General features: G+C 46.8%; 1 protein-coding gene across 3 annotated transcripts in view; it reads right to left on the minus strand.

Moving 5' to 3' along the window:
• The window catches only part of GTF2H4 (general transcription factor IIH subunit 4), a 70,864-nt gene that overhangs the window by 23,761 nt on the left and 26,941 nt on the right, over nt 1-20,162 (minus strand). For all 3 annotated transcript variants that reach the window (XM_069635311.1, XM_069635310.1, XM_069635312.1), the window contains exon 10: nt 17,473-17,605. In XM_069635311.1, the coding sequence (XP_069491412.1) occupies nt 17,473-17,605 (133 nt within the window). The remainder of the gene's footprint in view (nt 1-17,472; nt 17,606-20,162) is intronic.

Here is a 20,162-nt window from a genome sequence, read left to right on the forward strand (position 1 = left end):
GGTGAATGGCAGTGGGTCTCCACCAGAGGAGGAAGTACTCACAGAACACAAGTCTATCGCTCGAGGGTTCATCACAGAGGATCAGTTCCAAGGCGTGGGAGACCTACCAGATCTTGAGGCAATGTCCGGTGAGTGGCCATGCATGTGTATGCAAACCACATGTATTTTGCTTGGGTGATGTGTTCTGATTGAGTGCCAGGTGAGGCTGTGTAGTCATGACTGCTATGGGTCACCAATGTGGTGCCTCCAAAACATCCCCTGGGTTTGGGTTTTACAGTATCCCTTCTGACCGCAGTTAACAATTTCCACCTGATTACTGCACTTGCCCTTCAACTGCCATCATGCCACAACATGGTTCATAATATTTTCCTGTTCATTTTGCCTGATTGATGGAATCATTTGCATGTTTAACACACATTTGTGTCCCAAATTGAACATACTTCAGACATAGATTACACCCCACAATGCCCCACATTTCTTTACTTATCATGGGAATTATTTCATCATGTGCACCGACACATGCCCTGCACACAATCACTTCGGGGCCCTGTTTGAATGTTCAACATGACAATTGGCTTCTGTCATGTTCAAGTCACCAACCATTGATGTATCCATGTGCCTGCCATCACTGCATTAGTGAACACTGGCTTTGTTGCAGCGTGTGGCACATGCGTGTTTTGTCACACTCTTTTGCATGTTCTATTTCATGATGTCCATCTCGCATGGATGGGCGACAGTACTGATTTGCTACTATCTTGCTGTCCTTGCCAAATCTACCATGGCTATGCTGCGTACCATCTGTGTGTGTCATGTATCTGGCATGTGTCATGTATGTGGATTGTCCATTCCACTCACAGGCTAATGTGTGATGCAGGCGCTGTGCAGCATGAAGCACGTGTTGCTTTTCCTTCTTGGAGCCCTGCTATTTTGGCTCCCCTTTCACATCATTGCCAGTGCATGCATGCCAGAGTTATTGTCATGTGTAACATGTGTCATTTATGTATTCGATGTCTACCTCGTTATGCCTATGTGTGTGGGCTATGCTGCTCATGCCTGTTTTCATTACTTTTATTTTATGTTTTTACAGGTGATGAGGCACTAGATGTTGAGGAGGAGGAGATGGCACAGAGGCAGGAGTACTCACTGCCACAACCAGGCACCAGTGGAGGATGTGGGGTGGTGGTGGGTGAAAATCCATTACTCCTACAGACCATCCTGTCCACAGGTGTCCCTGGGTACACCTCCAAAGACCTCTATGAATCAGGTGCTGAATCTGACATTGAGACATATGTCTCGTTGCAGGTGAGTGTTTCTGGCAGGGATGCTGTTTTGTCCAACCCACATGCACTGGGGGTAGACCCCTTTATGGGGCATTCAGTGTTGGAAAGTACGCCTGTGGCTGTTACAGATGCAGGGTCACACTCCACAATATTTTCTCCTGTTCCTGGGCCAGCAGATCAAAGGAGGAATGCAGTCCTGCAGCCTCAGGCAGTGCCAGCACAGCAAGGTGCACATCACCTTGCCCCAAACAGGTTTTGGGTCCGCCAATGCGGTGGCCGTGCGCCACCAGGCAATACTGTGTGGGAGAACTCCATGTACACTATTGCAGCACAACAGGGGGCATTGTGTGAGATGATGGCTCAGGCTGTGGATAGGGTGGCCACTTCCATTCTCCCCCCTGAAAGCAGGTGGAGCTCCAGCAGCAGGCAACAGAGTACATGTGCCGCTCACACAGGGAGGACATGTTGGCATCCAACAGGGACCGACGGGATGGACTGGAGACTCTGCGCACAGCCATATCTGCAGAGACACAGGCCCACAGGGATGCCCCGAGGTTAGAACACAGGTCCCTCAGAGATACTCTGGGTGCACTTGAGGTGTGCCAGAGTACAAGGTCAGAACAGCAGGTGGAGCAACTAGCACACACACACACACACACACACACACACACACACACACACGGGCATCACCAAGGGCATGCAGGCAGAAACACATGCTACCCGTTAGGTGTTGCATGGGGATCTCCGTACCATCATCCTGCAGAACCAAACCTTTCAGACCCGCATGCTTGCTGCCATGGAGGAGCATGCCAGGGCTTTGGGTGGTCTGCTTCCCATATTACGTGCACCTTCTGATGTACCACCAGAGAGTGATGAAAGCAACGGCAGTTCTCCCACTGTAGGGTAGCCGTGCAGGCCATGAGCCCATGGAGGTTTTTTTTTCCCCTCAACATCCACGCATGTGGGTGTTGGGGTGCTCCCTGTACCTTCTCCCTCCTGGGTGTAACCCCCCCCCCCCAGTCCACACATGGGCATTTTTTTCCCCCCTTTTTGTTTTTTCTCATATTCCATACCGAATTGCAATTGGTATTCAATTCATTTGTTATCTATTTCATCTTTTTTTCAATTATTTTAATTTTATTTTAATTTTCATTTTTATTTGATTTGGATTCTGATTTTTACTTTATTATTTAATTTATTTGGTTTACATTAAATTTACTTTTTCTTTATTTAATTTGCATTTACTTTTTTGTTCATAACCATTTTCTTTCAGATTGTGAATTCATGTTACAGTGTGTTGCTTTGTGTGGCTCCCGTAGGCATCCACTGTGTATTCCAGCTGGGCACATGCAGGCTTGTCCTGTCTTTGGGTTAGAAACTTGGGTTCCTGACACACACTCCCCTCCTGCTTCCCCCTTTCCATGGGCTCGCAAAGGGTGTGACCAAGTGACAGTAACTTACACAGAGGCATTGGGCTCCCATAAATTGTGTGGGCAGTCTGTAGTCTAAACTGTGTATACATCCCTAGTGGGGATGATTGTTCATTTCTCCACTGCATGGTGGATTTGTATATGGTTTTAGATACAGGACTTTTTGCATATATACTTGAAGCTTCTTCACGTCTTAACCAGCCTGTCTGCATTGCAGATGCAGTTCATGCTGTATGCAGTACACTGCCACATTTGTCTACCAGCAACACACTGCAGTTGGAAGGGGTCTATGTACTGCCTTTGTCAGGTTGTGACACTTGCACTACTTCATTTTTTACTGTCATATGTTGCCACTGTTGGATCCTGTACTGATGTTTTGTCTTGCTGGCAAGTATTTTTTCATGTGTGCTGTATTTTTTTCATTAGTGAGAGGCAATTGTCTGTGGCCCGTTTCCATTTGGGACGGTGCACTTTGTGACACTCGTGTCATGTGATGTGCATTCATTTGGTTGCTTTCACATCGCATGCCATGCCATGGTGTGTTGGGTAGCTGATATGGGATTCATGCCACTATTTGGTTGTAGTGTTTTGCAAGGGGGGGGCGGAGTCCTTCATGCTGCATGAATGTGTGTCTTACTGAAACAGCATTGGGTGTGTTTAAGTAGCTAGGGATGCACACAATGTAGCACTTCCAGGTAAACAATCTCAGGGCGGTATGGTTGTGACAGTTGACTGTCCCTTTTGTTATCATAAATTGTCAGCTGGTATGTGCCAGGCCTGTGTGCACTCCGCAGGGGTGGGATTTTAGCTGGGTACGGGCTGCCTCACCACGTGCCCTTTCACCTCTCATGCGCAGCAGCCGTGCATGTGGTTGAGGATGTGGGGGCACTACCATGCTCACCTGTACACCCCGCCGGGTTGCAATGTTCTACAGGACACATGCTGCCACTATGATCCTGCACACTACTGGGGTGCATATAGCAGCTGCCAACCAGAGCGGTCAAGGGAGCGAAAGCATGACTTCAGCACTCCGAATGTGCGCTCCACTATGCCCCGGGTTGCAATATGAGCTGCGTTGCATCTTACCTCGGGTGATGTGGTGGGGTTCCGTATTGGCGTCATCATGTAGGTGCTCAGAGGGTAGGCACTGTCCCCTGGGGAGGTGATAATGGTTGTCATTAGTGGGGTTTTTCCCCCCATTTCTCAGTGTCTGACATTCATGCATGTGTAGAGGCATTTATGCTCACCAATTAGCCATGTGTCGCCATGCCTCCCAGGTCCCGGTTTAGGGGTGACATTTGGAATATGAAACTATCATGGCTGGACCCCGGATAGTTGGCATATACTGAGGTGATGATTCCCTTGGCATCACATACAACCTGCACATTTATGGAATGCCAGTGTTTGCGGTTTTGATAGATGTGCTCAGTGGCCCTGGGAGGACGCAGAGCCACATGGGTGCAATCAATGGAACCTAGCACTTTGGGGAAGTGTGCCACCCCGTAAAAGTCCTGGACCACGGCCTGACTTTCTGCAGGTTTTCTGGGCATGTATATGTGCCTGCGGACTGAGGGGCGTGTAGTCATGATCGCCAACACTTGGTGTAGGCAGCGTGACTGTGTGGCCTGTGAGACACCCCCCCCCTCACTCACTCCCCCAACTATGGCACTTGTCTGCTGAAATGGCCCAGTTGCCAAGAAGTGCAGTACATTGAGCACCCTTTCCAAGGGGCTCAGTGCTTGGGAGCACAGGGTGGGTGATGTGAGGTCCTCCTCCCACTCCCTGACCAGTTCTAAGATTATTAGTGGTGGAAACCTGTACCTCCCAAAGACCTGGTCATCAGGCATCCCAAAAAGGCTGGTCCTGGTTAAGAAAATGTGGGGCCTGGCTATCCTCCTCCTCCTCCTCCTCCTCCTGCCGTGTCCCAAGACCACGGCTGCGAGGAACGGTATTATTCATCGTAGCGTATGAGCTTGTTGTTTGTTTGCGTGCACTTTTATGCTGCGTGGAGCTGCTTACGCCTGCTTCCTGCTGGCGTACGTGTTTCTGGATTAGCGCGTTTTTTGGTGCACAGGTTTCCCCTGTTCGATTCCATGAATACGTGTTGTGAGCATTTACATCCCCCGTAACGCCCACATTTCCACGCGTTGTTCCTCATTCCGCGTGTTACGCCCCGTGTTCCACCCACTTTTCTTGTGTGCGCTTTCCCTGTGCGTGTCGGGAACGGCGTTTGGTGACGTGTGCGCCCGCATGCGCCACCCACAGATTTGGCGCACATCCCAGGGTTTACACGTGCAGCGCATTTCATGAATCAACGAATGGCTGCATGTGCAGCTCTAGCACACGTGCGCTGCGTTTTGCACGCTTGTGCTCCCCTTTTCGGCACACATTTATTCCATGAATTACCCGGTCTTTCTCATGAGGGGTGAGGGTGACTGAAAGACCACATCGAGAACACAGAGCAAGGACACTTACAAATTACTCCAGACAGGTGTTATATCAAAAATATAGACACATTACAGGGCCTTTGTAACATAAACCATAACAAAAGAATCACAGTAACACTAAGTAAACCAACACAACACCATCAATACAATGTATATACAAAACCTTGGGGTCTAAAGGTTTAAGTGCACAAAATATGTCGACAACCTAGAGGGGAAGGAAACAGGCAGTGCAGATATTCTTTAGGCCCAGTTCGACATCAAAATTACACCTAAGAGGCAGTCCAAGCTCTAAGAAGAGAGGAGATTTATGCTCAATAGTACATGCAAGGCAAATGCACACGGTTGTTCCAATGGGCAGAATAGGGTCTCTCCAGGGGTCTCTAGCAGCTCGGGAAGGTGGATGAGGCGATGCAGAACAAGTTCCCATTATTCAAGAAGGACCTCCACTTGAAGGCAGGGGCAGTTCGAGAGTTTGTGATGGAGTTGCTACTGTGGAAAGGAGAGGGGCCCCCAGGTTCCACTAGTGTGTAAAAATGGGCCCTTGCACTAGGGGGCCACCGGTTTGGGTATGGGGTACTCACCGGTCCCTGACGCAAGCGGACCCACACTTTGCCAGTTCAGTCCACTACGCTTGCAAGTTCGAACACTGCAAAGAGGATGCCTCGGCACCTTTCAGTTCCTGAGATACAGCGATGATTCCCAAACGGGACAGTGGCAATTTCTCCGCTCCAGGTGGATGAATCGACCCAGTTTCTCTGCAGCAGGCTTCAGGGGCAAGAGGGTCACCAACGCAGCAGACTTGCGAAGGACGTTGCCACGGCAGGGCAACACGGTAACCACGTTTACTCTGGTCCTGGCACACTCATCTCACTTCAGACCTGGGAATGCCAAGTGTACGAAATTCGATGCGAGGGTGCCGGGGACACAGAGCTAACAGTATACCAAGTTTCAAGGGCCTCCTCGAAACGGCAGTGGTGACAGAGCAAAGCAGCTGGGTAAGCTGGTCAGTCCACTGGTTGGCCTAGGGACACTTCTGAGAAAGCCTACTTGCAGGGTTTGATGAAGGTGCCAAGAATAGTTGGTCCCACTATTACAATGGGTCGAAGCGTCTTTGCAGACCTTCTAGGACGACCAAATTCAGAGGGGTCCCATGAGACGACAGTAGGCTCAGGGTGACAAACCTTCCAGTGGGTCACCAGCGGTTTCTCGACCCGGCTTTGTGTTGCAGGATACTTGGATCCTAGCCTTTGTTCAGGGAGAACTCAGGAGATCAACATGGTATGGGTGTTTTCGGCCTCCTCTCACCCAAAGTTCCCTTCGCGCCAAAACGGAGAGGACCCAATGGGAGATCTGCTCACAAACACACACTCCATACGTGGACCAATCATGGACCGCAGTAGTCCCAGTCATTCACAGCACTCCAGACTCTGGCACCCAGGATGCGTACTGGAATAAGACATTCCAGACCACATCCTGGAGGCGCGCACACACAAGGCATGCAGAAGCCTGCGAAAGCATTGGGATTTGCGGGAAAGTGCATGACCAAATAAGGACTGACCCGGGTCGACTTGACCTGGGGAAGGTGAAGGGGCAAGATGGCCAAAGGACAGGACAAAGAACCTTGTGGCATGGCCATTTTGGAGCCAGGCCACCTATTCGTGCCAAACGCAGTTAACGCGGTTAACATGGCAGGAAAGGGTTAAAAAAAAAAATAATGCTAAATGATAGCTGCTACCAGTCCCGTCCATGAAACATCTGCACAGTTCATAAAAAGTCCGGCCTAGGGCCTTTTGAAATGACTACAGACCCAAGTGTGCTGTATGGTAAGATGCATTGCACAAAAGTTGCAACATGAGGAAAGGACTCCCAGTACTGACTCTCTTAAGGGCATGTCAGTTTCCCCATAAAAATGTGAGCGAAAGCCCAGAGGAGTGCAGCCGAGGGCTGTGCTTCTCTGGCAAAGTCAGTCAATGGTGTCTAAACAGCAGCAAAAAGTTTGGGGGTTGACACATGGAGGGAAAATTACATACAATTATGAAATCTTTCCTAACACTGACATCTGGACACAGACTTGAGTTTTAGTTTCTAGGTAGGCAAGCGTCTCTTCAGAATAGTGCTAGAGAGGTATTATCCCAACCTCATTTTGTTTAATAAAATGTCTGATTTTGAGAAAGAAACAACTTTGTGCCCAGCTCTCATTTCGGACCCCTCACAGCCTCCACCCCAACACGCATAAGCTAAAAGGCGAATCACAGCCTCGCAGCAGCACGCGAAATTGAGCGATGCCCTAAGCCCCCAACGCAGCGGGAGTGACCGTAAATTCCTTCATGTAATCATAATGTCACATTGTGCATACTGCTTCACTGCTTTGGCTCTGTCAGCTAAGCATGCAATTAGTAAAGCACGCCTTTGATCTCAATCAAGCTGGAAGGCAGCATGTGTATCCGGCTGCCTTGTCTGGAAGGTGCACACGAGCATGGGGTGCCAGGTGACAAGTAGCAGCAAACGTGCAGACATGCATGGTTGCACAACTGTACAGAGTTAAAAAAATAAATAAAAAACTGTACATTTTACTGCTTTGCCACAATTGTCCAAAGCTACATGGCCGCCGGTGCCTTCAAGTCAGCAGCACAGAGTGGAACCAACATGGTGTCCAGCCGGCAGAGGGGCGCTCTACAGTCTTCACTACACTCGGAGGCTGGGCCAAACCCGTTTCGACTGGGCCGTGCTACTAAAACATTTTCTTTAATCTGATCTTTAAAAGAATAAACACTCTTTTTAATGGAGAGAAGCCTCACATGAGAAGGTTCTGGCATCTCGATGGTTGCACTCACACCACAGATCAGGTCAGTGTTTGATCCTTTTTCCAATTTACACTTAGTATGGTTTGCTAAGCATCACAGCCACCACGAGGGTGACACTGTAGTGGTAATCGCACTTGTTCAGAACGAGCAAGTGTAAAGTGAGCATTTGATTTCTTTTCATAGTAGTAAACTAATGAAATGTTATTTCAAAGAGAGCAGTCAAGAGGCAGCAGACCAGTTTCTTAGCTACTACTTGGCTAGCAGGAGCCTAAATGCGTCCATTTTGCCTAGCTCGTGTGCACATATTTAAAGACCCCGCAATATACTTCCCAAGATCTATAAAGTGGTAGTGTGGGGCCAGGGGCTGAGCTGCTTTGCTTGGGCTGTGGTAGACTGGCAAAGGCCAGTACAGTGACAATGTCACCAACGGTGGGAGTGTGGACACTAGACTCTGCCCGAGTGGTGAATGCTGCCTGGCCTTCTGCATGCAGATTTGTAAAATGGGGCTAGGGCGCAGCGACGGATCGGAGAGTAGTTTGCCTCATCCCCTCACTGGATTGGCAAAGACTTCTTGACCGCCAACATGAGAGCTGTTTTGTGTGCGTTTTACATGGCATGTATGGGGTTTTTCTTTTACGAAGTGCAGGTAATCCGACGTTTGCGGCATGCAGAACACCTGCATGAGAAACAGAAGCACGCAATCACACACATTTTAGTTAATAAATGACGTGGCTTGTTTTTTGAAAGACAGGGCATGTGAATGGGCCCACAAACTCGATGTAAAAGTTAGGGCTGATCAGTGGTGACTCTTTGGAGACTGCCAGGAAAGATGCATTTCTCAGCTGTCGTGTGGTGGGCGTCTGAAGGTCTGGCTGAAGATGAGTGGGTGCCAATTTAAAAATGTGGATAAGGGGTCTAGGTCGCTATCCTAGAGCTTGAAAGCCCACCTGTGTATAAGATTTAGTAGAAGTGAGAAAAGAAGTATTTTTTGGTAACAAGACGATTCAAGTGGTTCAGGTTTCGTATCCACCAACGCAGGTACTTCAGCACAAAATCAATATAGTGTAAGGAATAGTAAGAACGGGAAGGCAGATTTGTGGTTTTCAAATGATAATGCATTATATTCTAATATATTGAACTTGCATAATAAGCGCCACACATTGAATTCAACTAATCTTCAAAAATATTCACTGCCCCAGACCCGATAGTTGAAATCAGGGTAAACAAATCTGTGTTTATTGAGCACCTTTTTGGAGAGATTGGTCTTTGGCCAACAGATATACTCTAAATATTTTTTTGTGTATTTCAGCTTACAAGAAACTTTTCAAACTATTTCCCAAAAACATTTGATCAATGACATACTAAATGTGTAAAAATCAGGTTCAGTGTAAGAAATCAAGCATCCAATACATTAAAAAAAAAAAAAAAGAAATGTCATTCCAAAGCAGCGAGGGCGTTCTTCAAAAGTGCCCCTCTATTTATCATTACAGCGCGTTTATCCGTCCCAGATCAAGCTCACATCATTCTCTCCCAGCTAGAGTGCAGAAAAGATGGTTTCCAATAATTTGCCCAAGGCAGAAATGAGAGATTGGTTAGAAGTTAGCATTAGACCACCCAATAAACAGTTTGTCAAGACCCGAGTGGTTGAATGAATAGGACCCGGATGTAAGATCCTCTCAATTCAGAAAAGCAGGACACTCCAGTACCAGATGAAAAAAGGATTCCAACGGTGCCTGTTGAAAGGAAGGCATGGTATCGAAGACAGACAAGTGACCACGGTTCAAGGGTGTTTATTGAACTTTCAAAGGGGTGTGATAAACGCCTAATATAAACCGAAATCTAACATGGGAGCAAGCTACAACCATCAACTGATAATGTATGCAGTCCTAGTCGACTCTTGTCAAAATAAAAAAAAGGGCCTATACAAATTTCCAATCCTTTCCGCTAATTTACAAATAGTGTGGGGGAATGTTCATGAAAAAGAAAGAAGCGTTCACAAAATGATAAGTCAGGATGTTCAGGTCGTTGGCCTCTCTTCCCCGCGTTTTCAGCACAGGGCAAGATAGTTCACTCCAGCCAGCACACACTCTGGCTTTCTTGACAAGAGTATACAGTTTCAATTCCAGCATCAAGGCCGTCTCTTTTCCATCAAAGTCTCTTGATTCGGAGGGCCTGATGTACACAACAAAAATAGAAAGTTATTTACTTCTTATAATCATCTAGGTTTGGGTGTCTCTCCCTGGATCCCCCTCAGTCGGGCTCAGTTCCCTTCTTCACTTTCAATTAGTCTCCCTCAGCTGTGCTCGGACAAATTGCAATTCACTTTATACTTTTCGAAGACTTTCGAATGTGCACAGGGTTTAGCTCGACCCATCGCAGGACCACAATACAAAGTTCCCTTTTCTACAATGCTGTTCACAGAGACCTTCGATTGAGCACCCACGTGGCATAGGACCACTCTGTACCCGGTATCTTATTTGTTTTTTTCAAAGCACACCCACTCCTTTAGTTTCCACCTCTCATCACGTGCTTCAAACACTGTACTTTGTGGAGTCTTCATAAAATGTTGCTGCTTACAACCTTGGTTCAAACACAAGCGGATTTCGTATCGGTTTCTCCAACCCGCCGGCTGCGCTGCCTTTACTGGCGCGTCTTTCTTGCAGGAGCCACGGCGGCAATCGCTCCTCCCGGCATGGGTTATCAACACGGGAGCGCCCCGGATACCTTTGAAGCACAATGTCGGACAGATCACCGCCAGTTACCAGTTTAAGGCTCCTCACTTTCCAAGGCTCGTGAAAGTAACGGTTTCTAGAGGTCAAGGGCACTTCCCTCCTTGCAACCCTCTCCAAGCTCATCGCCTTGCTCCTTGTGTTAAATTGCCATCTTGGAACTGCTGCTTCATGCTCCACCTTTTATCCGTGTGGGGGGGGGGGAAGTGTGATGATGTCAGGTGTGTGCAATGATTAGTAATCGCCTGCCCTTGCCTGACCAGGGTGTTGGGATAGGTCTATGGTGTTAGTCCATTGTCACTCACGATGAACATGAGAAAGTGTTTGTGCCAGGAAAGGGTGGTGGGGTAGAGCTTCTAGATATCCTACATGGCAAAATGGGTTACAGGAAACGGGATACCGTGCCTCACCCTTCGGTACTCCACTTCCACTCCCCGAAGACCTCTCATCCAGGTGATCCTCCTGCACTGGTCCACCCCCAGGAACTTGATCCAAAAGCGATGGCCATGTTCTGGCCACCTGGATGACAGATCACCGGGGACTAGCGGGTGAGACACCTTCAGATTTTTCACACTGTCCACATGAGCGACATCCACAGAGTTCCTTCGGTAAGCCTACTTTAGGACCAATCAACTCAAGAGTTGGTAGACAATTAAAACTAAATCCAAGATGCGAGCCCTACATTTCTGAGAAGGAAATTTGCGTAGGTACAATCTCGGTTTATCAATGGGGAGGTAGAAATTCATTTTTTCTCTTTAAACACCAATCTCCCCAGAACCTCGAAGCCCATACGCATGTCCCAATGTTTTATTTTCTTTTTCAATACATATTCTGAATCTAAATGGTCAACATCAATAATTTTGTAAAAAGTCAAATGGAGTTACAAAAAGACTAGGGTTTCGACTTCATTAACAATAACTCATAAAAAGGTAAAACCCCTGTGTTGGTTTTACAGAATACATAAGTTTGAAAGACACGTCTCTTGGCATACTGGCCCACCATGAAGTTAGTCCAAATTCCAATCTGATTACCCTAATTGGGACTGACTTTGGAAGAACCATGGTGGATCTGCAGATTTTGCCTGCCAGGCGATCCAAAAATGTTCTATTTGTCATTGCCACCAGTTTACAACCATACATAACAATTGCAGTGACTTTCAGTCGGTAAAACTCCATTAGTGGGAAGTAAAGAATACACACATATTCTCCACCTTCATCAGAGAAGCACAGGAACACGTCTTTTCCACCATTCTCTTTCTAAAATTTTCCAACTGTGTTTTTGCAGATATAGTGCAACCCAAATAATTCAGTGAGTTTACCCTCATAATTGGAATATTGTCCAATTTCCAAACATATGATTACATTTTTTGTTTGGTGGTACAGATCATCACATAGGATCTGGTTGCCTTGACCATTCTCATTCCATGCCATCTAAAAGACGTTGTAGGTCTGCTGGCGTATCATCCAACAATATCAGATCATCAGCATATGCTATAATGTTCACTGTGAGATCTGACCATTTTGGGGCAACGCCCACCCCCCCTCTCACCCACATCTTACCTTCCACAAATCAGCTGGATAAGACATTGGGGGGCTAAGACTCAACCATGACAAACTCCTTTAAAAAGGGGAATACTTTGAGACAGGTCTTCAAGGGTGTTCACCGTTGTTGAGTTGTCTGTGTAAAGCAGCTGAATCATACGTATAAACCAGGGTCAATGTCCCAGTTTGCCAGTTTTTGCCATAACCTTGTAATATTGACATTGTCAAATGCTACTGACAAGTCAATTGCAGCCACATGTAAATATTTCCCAGACATCCCACCAAAGAAATACTTGCACAACGTGATTTTAGTGCCTACACCTTTCCTAAAGCCCGTTTGTAATGGTTTAAAAATTGAACAGACTCAGTCCTGGAGGTTAATTCCCTCAAAATTAGCATGGCAACATTTTTTGATGAAGAGTCAATAAGAGATAGGACGATAACTTGATGGGTCCTCTCTCAATCCTTTAAAAATAAATTGGTACCAACAGCGCTTGTACAAAGTTAGAGAGTTTGTAGGGTCACGAGAGGCAAAGCCTGTGGAAAGAGAGTTGGACTCAACTCTAAAAGTAAACAACTGCAATTCCCGAATGAGAAAACATCCGCTAAAAGACATTGCGGTAAAGTACCCCAAGTCTAAACAGTACCTCTGGTTTGAAGAAGATTCTTTCTTGCTGCAGATCCTAGTTCTCGAGCCTCAGTCGTGGGGACAAGGGGGAGGATGTCTTGAGGGCTCCTGCGGCGCTACTTGGGAGGTCGTCTGCAGCTAAGGGCTATTTTTGTTTGAGCTGCACTTCGGGGTTTCGTCGCTTATCAAACAGCACTGTCGCGGATCACAGATACCGGTTGGGCTTCCTTCACTCCTTGGGTCATGCACTCTGATGAGGGGACTCTGTATCTGGTCTCTCTGCTTCTGGAGGGTCCTTAGGAGACTCCTGGAGGTTCTAGTCGGATTTGTTACAGTATCAGACATTCACTCGACTATGAATTACTTGACCCCTGGCTTCCGGAGCTTCTCTGTCGAAATAGCAAAGGTCCAGGAGGATACAGCAAGCTTCGTTCGTGACTCTGACTCTAGTCCCAAAACCCTAGCCTCTTAAGCAGGTTTCTCCCATTCATGCACAGCATCGCACAGCAAGGTGGCTGTCCTGGAAAGACAGCCAGCCCAGCAATGGTTACATTCAGGCATTCCTATAGATAAAGTACAGGGGTGTGTCGGGGCCCTACCTCACATCCTGTCCTTCTAGACACACTGGAGCCAGAGGAGGGCTTCAGGGCTGAAGCCTGCCAAATGCAAGACAAACATAGGTAAAGAGTAAAACCCAAGAAAGACCTCGCAAACAGAAATGGCGAAAAATGTTGGGGGCCTGTTTGACAAAATGGTCACCGATAGCTGCTGTACTGCAGCTGACGGTTCAGCCTGCGATAGAAAAGCACAATGGTAAGAAAAATGAACCCGCTGCCACCAGCCATTTAACATAGCGAGGGTAACATAAAAATGTTACACGAGTAGGTAGGATAAGGGGCTACTAAGTAACTCCCCAGAACTCCACATAAGATGGTATGCGCTGGACCTACAAATATGCGCTGGACCTACAAAGAGAAAAGGTAAGTAAAGCCAATTTCACTTACTATTATTAGGAACAGTAGTTCACCCAAGAAAAGGTAGTTTAACCTTGTGAAAAATCTAGAAGGATTTCTCTGTGACACTGCACTCAAGGTGCTGTGTGTCACCATACAAAAAGTAGAGGCATATGGAGTTTGTCAGACTCCAAAAACAGTGAAAACACAAAATCCATCAAGTAAAAACACACGAGAGAGTGAGAAAAGGGCTCACTCACTTCAGGGTTACAATTATAAACTAAGTCCAAAAGCACAGCAGGGGATCTCGAACGTGGGAGGTATTTAGCACTAAAAATGAAAATTCTCCCCAACTAAGATTGAATGAAATATCCACCCAAAGAGAAGGATCGTCCTTATAAATCCTATTCGCCACCCCATCTGGGCCACTAGCCCTAGAATTTGTTAACCTCCCAATCACCGTTTCCATATCAAATTTGTCGAAAGAGAAAAACCAAACAGGGACAGACTGAGCATTAAACTCCAATCTCAAGGGTTGATCTTTATTATCCCAAAATGTATTAAAGTAATACTCAACCAAGGCTTCTTCTGAGACACAACAAGATTGTGCATTCGATTGGGAATCACTACGATCGAGCGAGTAGCTTTGCGTACCAACTTTTTAAACAGAGACTGGTTTTACAGATATATTGTTGAATGCTGTGGAATTTAAGCCACTTACGACAGCCGTATCAGGTTTTTTTTTTTTTTGCACTTTCGATTCCATTCTTAACAGCCCCAAGACCTTTATTTAATGATTTTAGAGATCTTTGTAATTCATTTTTTAATTTCATTATCTAAGATTTTTCTAGGCCTCAATAGACAAGGACCAATAGCAGGGTAAGTTTGTTTTATAACCACCTTCCCCAATCTAGATAATAAAAATGGGAATTCTGAGGGGAGAGATAGATTGATTTTTCTCTCAGCTGAAAGTTTACCTCCAACATATTTGTACACCATCATTCACATTCTAAAAGTTCCCGAACTGCATGACTGTTCTGCTGTCCATTAACAAGATGCTGGGGCCCCATGGAATCTGGGTCACTTTTGCCTTTCACCATTACAGTTTAATTCAACATTGCATGGCTCTTTGCCACAGTGTTAATCAGATAAGTCTCAGTATCAAATGAGATGGAGAGTGATCAGCTGATGGCCCCAGCCCCTGCTGACTCGTATCACCGCCTTCTGCTGACTCTCATCACCGCCTTGAGTCCTGTTGACCTGAATGAGTGATGAGAGACAAGGAGTCAAAAGAACAGAGTTTAAGGGGGGGTGGGAGAATACGGCTGTTCCGTTGGCTTTCTTAGCTTTCCTCCGATTCTTTGTCTTACCTAACCAGGCATTACGTACATCATTGGCAGCATTCTTCGACGGCTGCTGTGAAGAGTTTTGGGAAGAAGGCTCAGTATCCGTGATTTCTCCAGCAGACAACGCTCTGTCTGGACTATCCATAATAGCAATGGTAGTTGGTGCCAAAACCTCAATTTCACTTTCCTTTGACACACTGCAGTTAGCAGATTGTAAAATAGTTCTTAAGAATGTTTGCGAGCCTCGAGTATTCAACCTGGAAACACGTTTAATGTTTTTAGATTTCTTCCTGTTACCCGTAGATAGCCACTTCATTTCACTAACTGGAAGGTCTTTTACCGAGGATACAGGATGCTCGGCTGGAGCAATCAAACCAAACTCCAACTTCGCTGAAATCTGCCCTTCAACATGCATTAGCATACCAGCTCGTGCCTCCATCCAAGTATTAGCCAATTTAGCAATTGTTACAGGTGGATTACCTGCCCTTGCCAACAATCATGAGCAAATATCGTTCAGTAGCGCAGAATTTGCCCTAACTTCGAGCTCTATGGTACCCTACAAGCAAGTGAAGAATTGCAGCACAATATTCAGAGCTGCTAACATACTCATTCCTGAGTCAGAGGTGTGCTTACATGACGAGTTGTCGCCTTGTAAGCATAGGGAGGATCTATCTTCCCTAACTGACTTAAGCGGGGGTCAGTAGCTTTACTTATAGTGTCTGGGATAGTACCCGCATCTGGAGTGTTAAATATAGCAGGCGACATGCTCAATCTCTCATGGGTCGTTCTGATTCTTCGTTCCACTTCAGTGAGAACTGGACCATACATTTCACAGTCAGCCCGGGCCCCAGTTATTGTACAATCCAGAATTGGGCAACCCGATTGAACCACTTGGCTGTATAATTTGTTATCTTTTTGCAGGGGAAAAGTTCTGATTTTACCCCTCGATCCCGACACTGTATGCGCTTTTCCCAAATTATTTTCCATCTCCTCATCCAGGGGAGTTGCAGCCTCCCTTCTCAGATTGTAGCAATTTGCCCTACTTTTCATGTTTTACAGACGGAGAATAAAAGACGCAATAGAGGCAAGACGCAATAGAGGCAGCCCACACCGTACAGACAGCAGGGCCCAACTATGAAATAAGGTCAGTAATCGCAGGGCCAGAAGGCTTCCAGGTAGGGCAAATGTTGCAGACAAGCAAGGAAACGAGAAAACTATAAGTCACCACCAGACTCCAAGAAGAGAAGTGAAATGTAGTCGCTACCAAAGTGATCCAAGTTCTTACACAATGTAAAAAATAAATAAAACTTCTTACCCACCGCACGAGTGCACCATTGCTACAGGCACACTAATAAAGGTCGAGACAGCTCTAAATTCCTAGCTCTCCCGCTGCACCTCAGTGGACCACAGACAGAGCCGGAGCTCCAACCATATACCCTGGCTTGACTCAAACACTCCAATGCTGATGTCGCTCACCGCTCTCAGACTCTCAAGCAAACACTTAGAGGAAAGTACCTCCTAGAACGCTGGGCCAAGCTGTGCCTCACAGGAAACAGAAACTAACAGAGGCCGCTTCCAACACAGACCAGACTAGTAATCTGAGCATAGCACAAGGAATATGAAGAAGAACGGGAAGGAAGTTTCGTGGTTTTTAAAATGATAATGCATTATATTCCAATATATTGACCTTACATAATATAAGCCACACATTGAATTTAACCCAAAAATATTCACTGAATGATGAGCTGCCTGAATTAAAACAAAAAGGTCAAAAAAAAAACATTACACTGTGCCATTTAAGTTTGTGGCAAGAGCCTTTGGCAAGTTGTGACTTTTGTCATCAAAGTATCATTTGAGGTAACATTTTAATATGTATGATAACCCGGGATACCGTCATTTGTCAGGAAGGTTATCATACCGTCACAAATGCATACTGTGTCACCCCGACACTGCAGCCTGCATGGGATCAAAGGAGAATCCCCAGTCTTGTATTTGTGTGAGGAGGAGAAGGGGGATGCTAAGGAGCTCCCATCCCAATATGGTCAAAGGTTACTCCCTGCGTTTCAGCAGTGCGAGAGGGAGAGTGATGCTGTGCATGAACCATAGTCATGGGTGGACTTCCAAAGCGAAGAAGAAAGGAGTTCATACCCTGAGATTATGTGCAAAGGGAGTGGCAGGACCTAAATCCACTGAACAGCACACGCAATGCAAACCTCATTCATATAGATTGCAAATTATTGAAAGAATTCAGAATGGTTATGAAAAATACAACAAATGTAACATTTCCAATGCAGCAATGCAGCTAGGTCCTGACCTGTGTAGGCGTAGACACGGTAGTTGGTTTCCACAACGATGAAGCCCTGATCATGGTTGTCCACGGAGGGCCCCGACACTCCGGAAGCCAAGTTGATGGCGAGCCGTGTGGGGTAGAATCTTCGAGACTTCCTCTGTCGGGAATAGAGCAATAGTTGGTGTTACCCATCAGCCTGCAAGAGTAAAGGCTTCTAAAATATGTGCAGGGAGAGGAGCCCCCACTGAGCAGAGCTGTGTTAACACGGGAGTAGCAGGGGTTGCTGGAAGTCAGGAGTGAGATGAATTAGCAGAGCTGCATGGAGGGGTCTCGACACAGGAGTAACAGGGGTTGCTGCAAGTCAGGAGAGAGATGAATTAGCAGAGCTGTATGAGGGGTCTCGACACAGGAGTAACAGGGGTTGCTGGAAGTCATGAGAGTAATTAGCAGAGCTGTATGGAGGGGTCTCGATAGGAGTAACAGGGGTTGCTGGAAGTCAGGAGTGAGATGAATTAGCAGAGCTGCATGGAGGGGTCTCGACACAGGAGTAACGGGTTGCTGGAAGTCATGAGAGTAATTAGCAGAGCTGTATGGAGGGGTCTCGATAGGAGTAACAAGTCATGAAGTCAGGAGCGAGATGAATTAGCAGAGTTGTATGGAGGTGTCTCGACACAGGAGGAGTTGCTGCAGGTCAGGAGCGAGACGAATTAGCAGAGCCGTATGGAGGGGTCTCGACACAGGAGTAACAGGGGTTGCTGGAAGTCAGGAAGGAGATTAATTAGAGCTGTATTAAGGGGTCTTAATACAATAGTACAGCGTTGCTGCAGGTCAGAATAAAGGTTAATCTTAAGCACAGAGTTTAAAGTGACACTTCTGCAAAAGAAGGATTTGCAAGAAGTCTGAACCAAAATGTGAAGGTACAGCTGTGAGTTGGCTACACTTTCAGAACCTATCACGTATAAATAAATCACAGCTATTACCGACTCATCGGGTACATATTTTCTGTGATACTGTGTCCTGGTCACTGCCTCTCTGAAACCGTAAATTAACTGTTTGGCGTGAAGTCTCAGGCTCATGAAACAAGCTTGGGCACTATCTGCAGAATGGGGGCGCTCAGGTAACGCTGCCATGTTTGGTCGCATGACTGGGTAGGGGATGTCGTAGGCTTAACCAGTAATCTTATGTGTGGGACCTCAGTACTGAATTGTAGATGATGGGAATTAAGGCAAATTAAATCTTCAGAAAGTGTTCTTAGCAGTGGATTTAAAAGCCTTCTGTGTAGGTCCTGTAACAAAGTTCCCCGCCTGATCACGTCCAATGATAGGTTGCAGGTTCCCCAAGCAACAAGATGCTGGACCCAGCAGCCGAATCAGGAAGCTCCCTGGGGCTACCTCCTCCCCAACCCCCAGCATTCCTGTGGAGCTGGCCGCGACAGTACACTAAATCCTCTCACACCTGTGCAGAGACTGATCCTAAATGCACCCAAAGAAAGACAGGCTCCTGAGCTAGGCCATGGTATTTCAGAGACATCCAATCAGTCTTTATGCCAGCGACAAACAGGAGGGATTTAGGAACTCCAATATGGCAAAATGGCTCCCAAAGGGGTACAGAAGGTGAGAGCGATAGAAGGGAACTGGGAACCTGTATTTTGTTCTGTGTGGTTCTTTACTCCCGGTGAGACTTCCCTTGTCGGCAGTGACCTAGAGGACGAAAATGGACAAGACGTCCTTGGCTTGTCCCGCAAAGTGCCAGAGGATCTCCGGGCAACCCAGGGCCTACTACCAACATGGGCCTGGATGAGGCAATACATGCGGGGTTACTTCTAGGTCCAGGAGACCCACACCATCATCGTGCTACCTGCCATTCACCTTGAACCTGGCCATTGTATCACAGAGAAAAGGTCGAGGTGGGGAGGCATTGCCAGTATCTACAAGTCCAGACTAAGAAGGGAAGGCCGTGGATCTGCCCTGCGCTTGACAGGAAGTTGTGCAATGGGTGAAGGAGAGAGCGATCGAACAATTTGGGTTCTCCAATTCCCCTTATTCTGGGCGAATAAAATGACCAAGGGGGTGAAAAAGGTAGGAGAGAGATTAGACAGCTGGTGCAAGAAAATAGTGGCGAGAGATAGATAAGGAAGGAACTGGAGACGGGAAAACGAAGTAGAGAAGGTGAAGGAATATTTGGTTGATGGAAAGAAGTGAAAGGGGAACATTGCCCAATATCAAGGAGGCGGAAGGAACTCAAGAGGAGGCCTGTTAAGGGACTAGTGGAGGAAGTGGTAAAGGAAAGTGTGAAGTGGAATATTGGTAGAGGAGGTGGCGGACCAGAAGAGCAAGCGGTGTATGCCTAGGAAGACAAGCAAGCGAGTGCAAAGCTTTGTGGGAGTGAGATGTAGAGGGTGAGAGAAATTGGGGTGGGTTCCTGAAGGAACAGAACGCTGGTGGAGAGGAAGGAGGTGAGGGGCCTAATGAGGACCCTTGCTAGCTTTAGTGCAGCCTCTGGCTTTAATCCACCCAGGAAGTCCTACTGCTCACAGCCGCACTTACAGAATCCATCCACAGGCTCCAGGTACATAGCTCTACCAGGGATTGAGAAACAAGGAAAACAAACCCTGAGAACTGCAGAAAAACAGAGTGCGGGAAGCCTTATAACTGGGGACTGAGAACAGGAGCCGTTGAGAAATGTAAGAAATAGAGTTTGGGGATCCCTTAAAA

Source organism: Ambystoma mexicanum, chromosome 13 (genome assembly GCF_040938575.1).
Source record: "Ambystoma mexicanum isolate Mex_15411 chromosome 13, UKY_AmexF1_1, whole genome shotgun sequence".
Lineage (NCBI taxonomy): Eukaryota > Metazoa > Chordata > Amphibia > Caudata > Ambystomatidae > Ambystoma > Ambystoma mexicanum.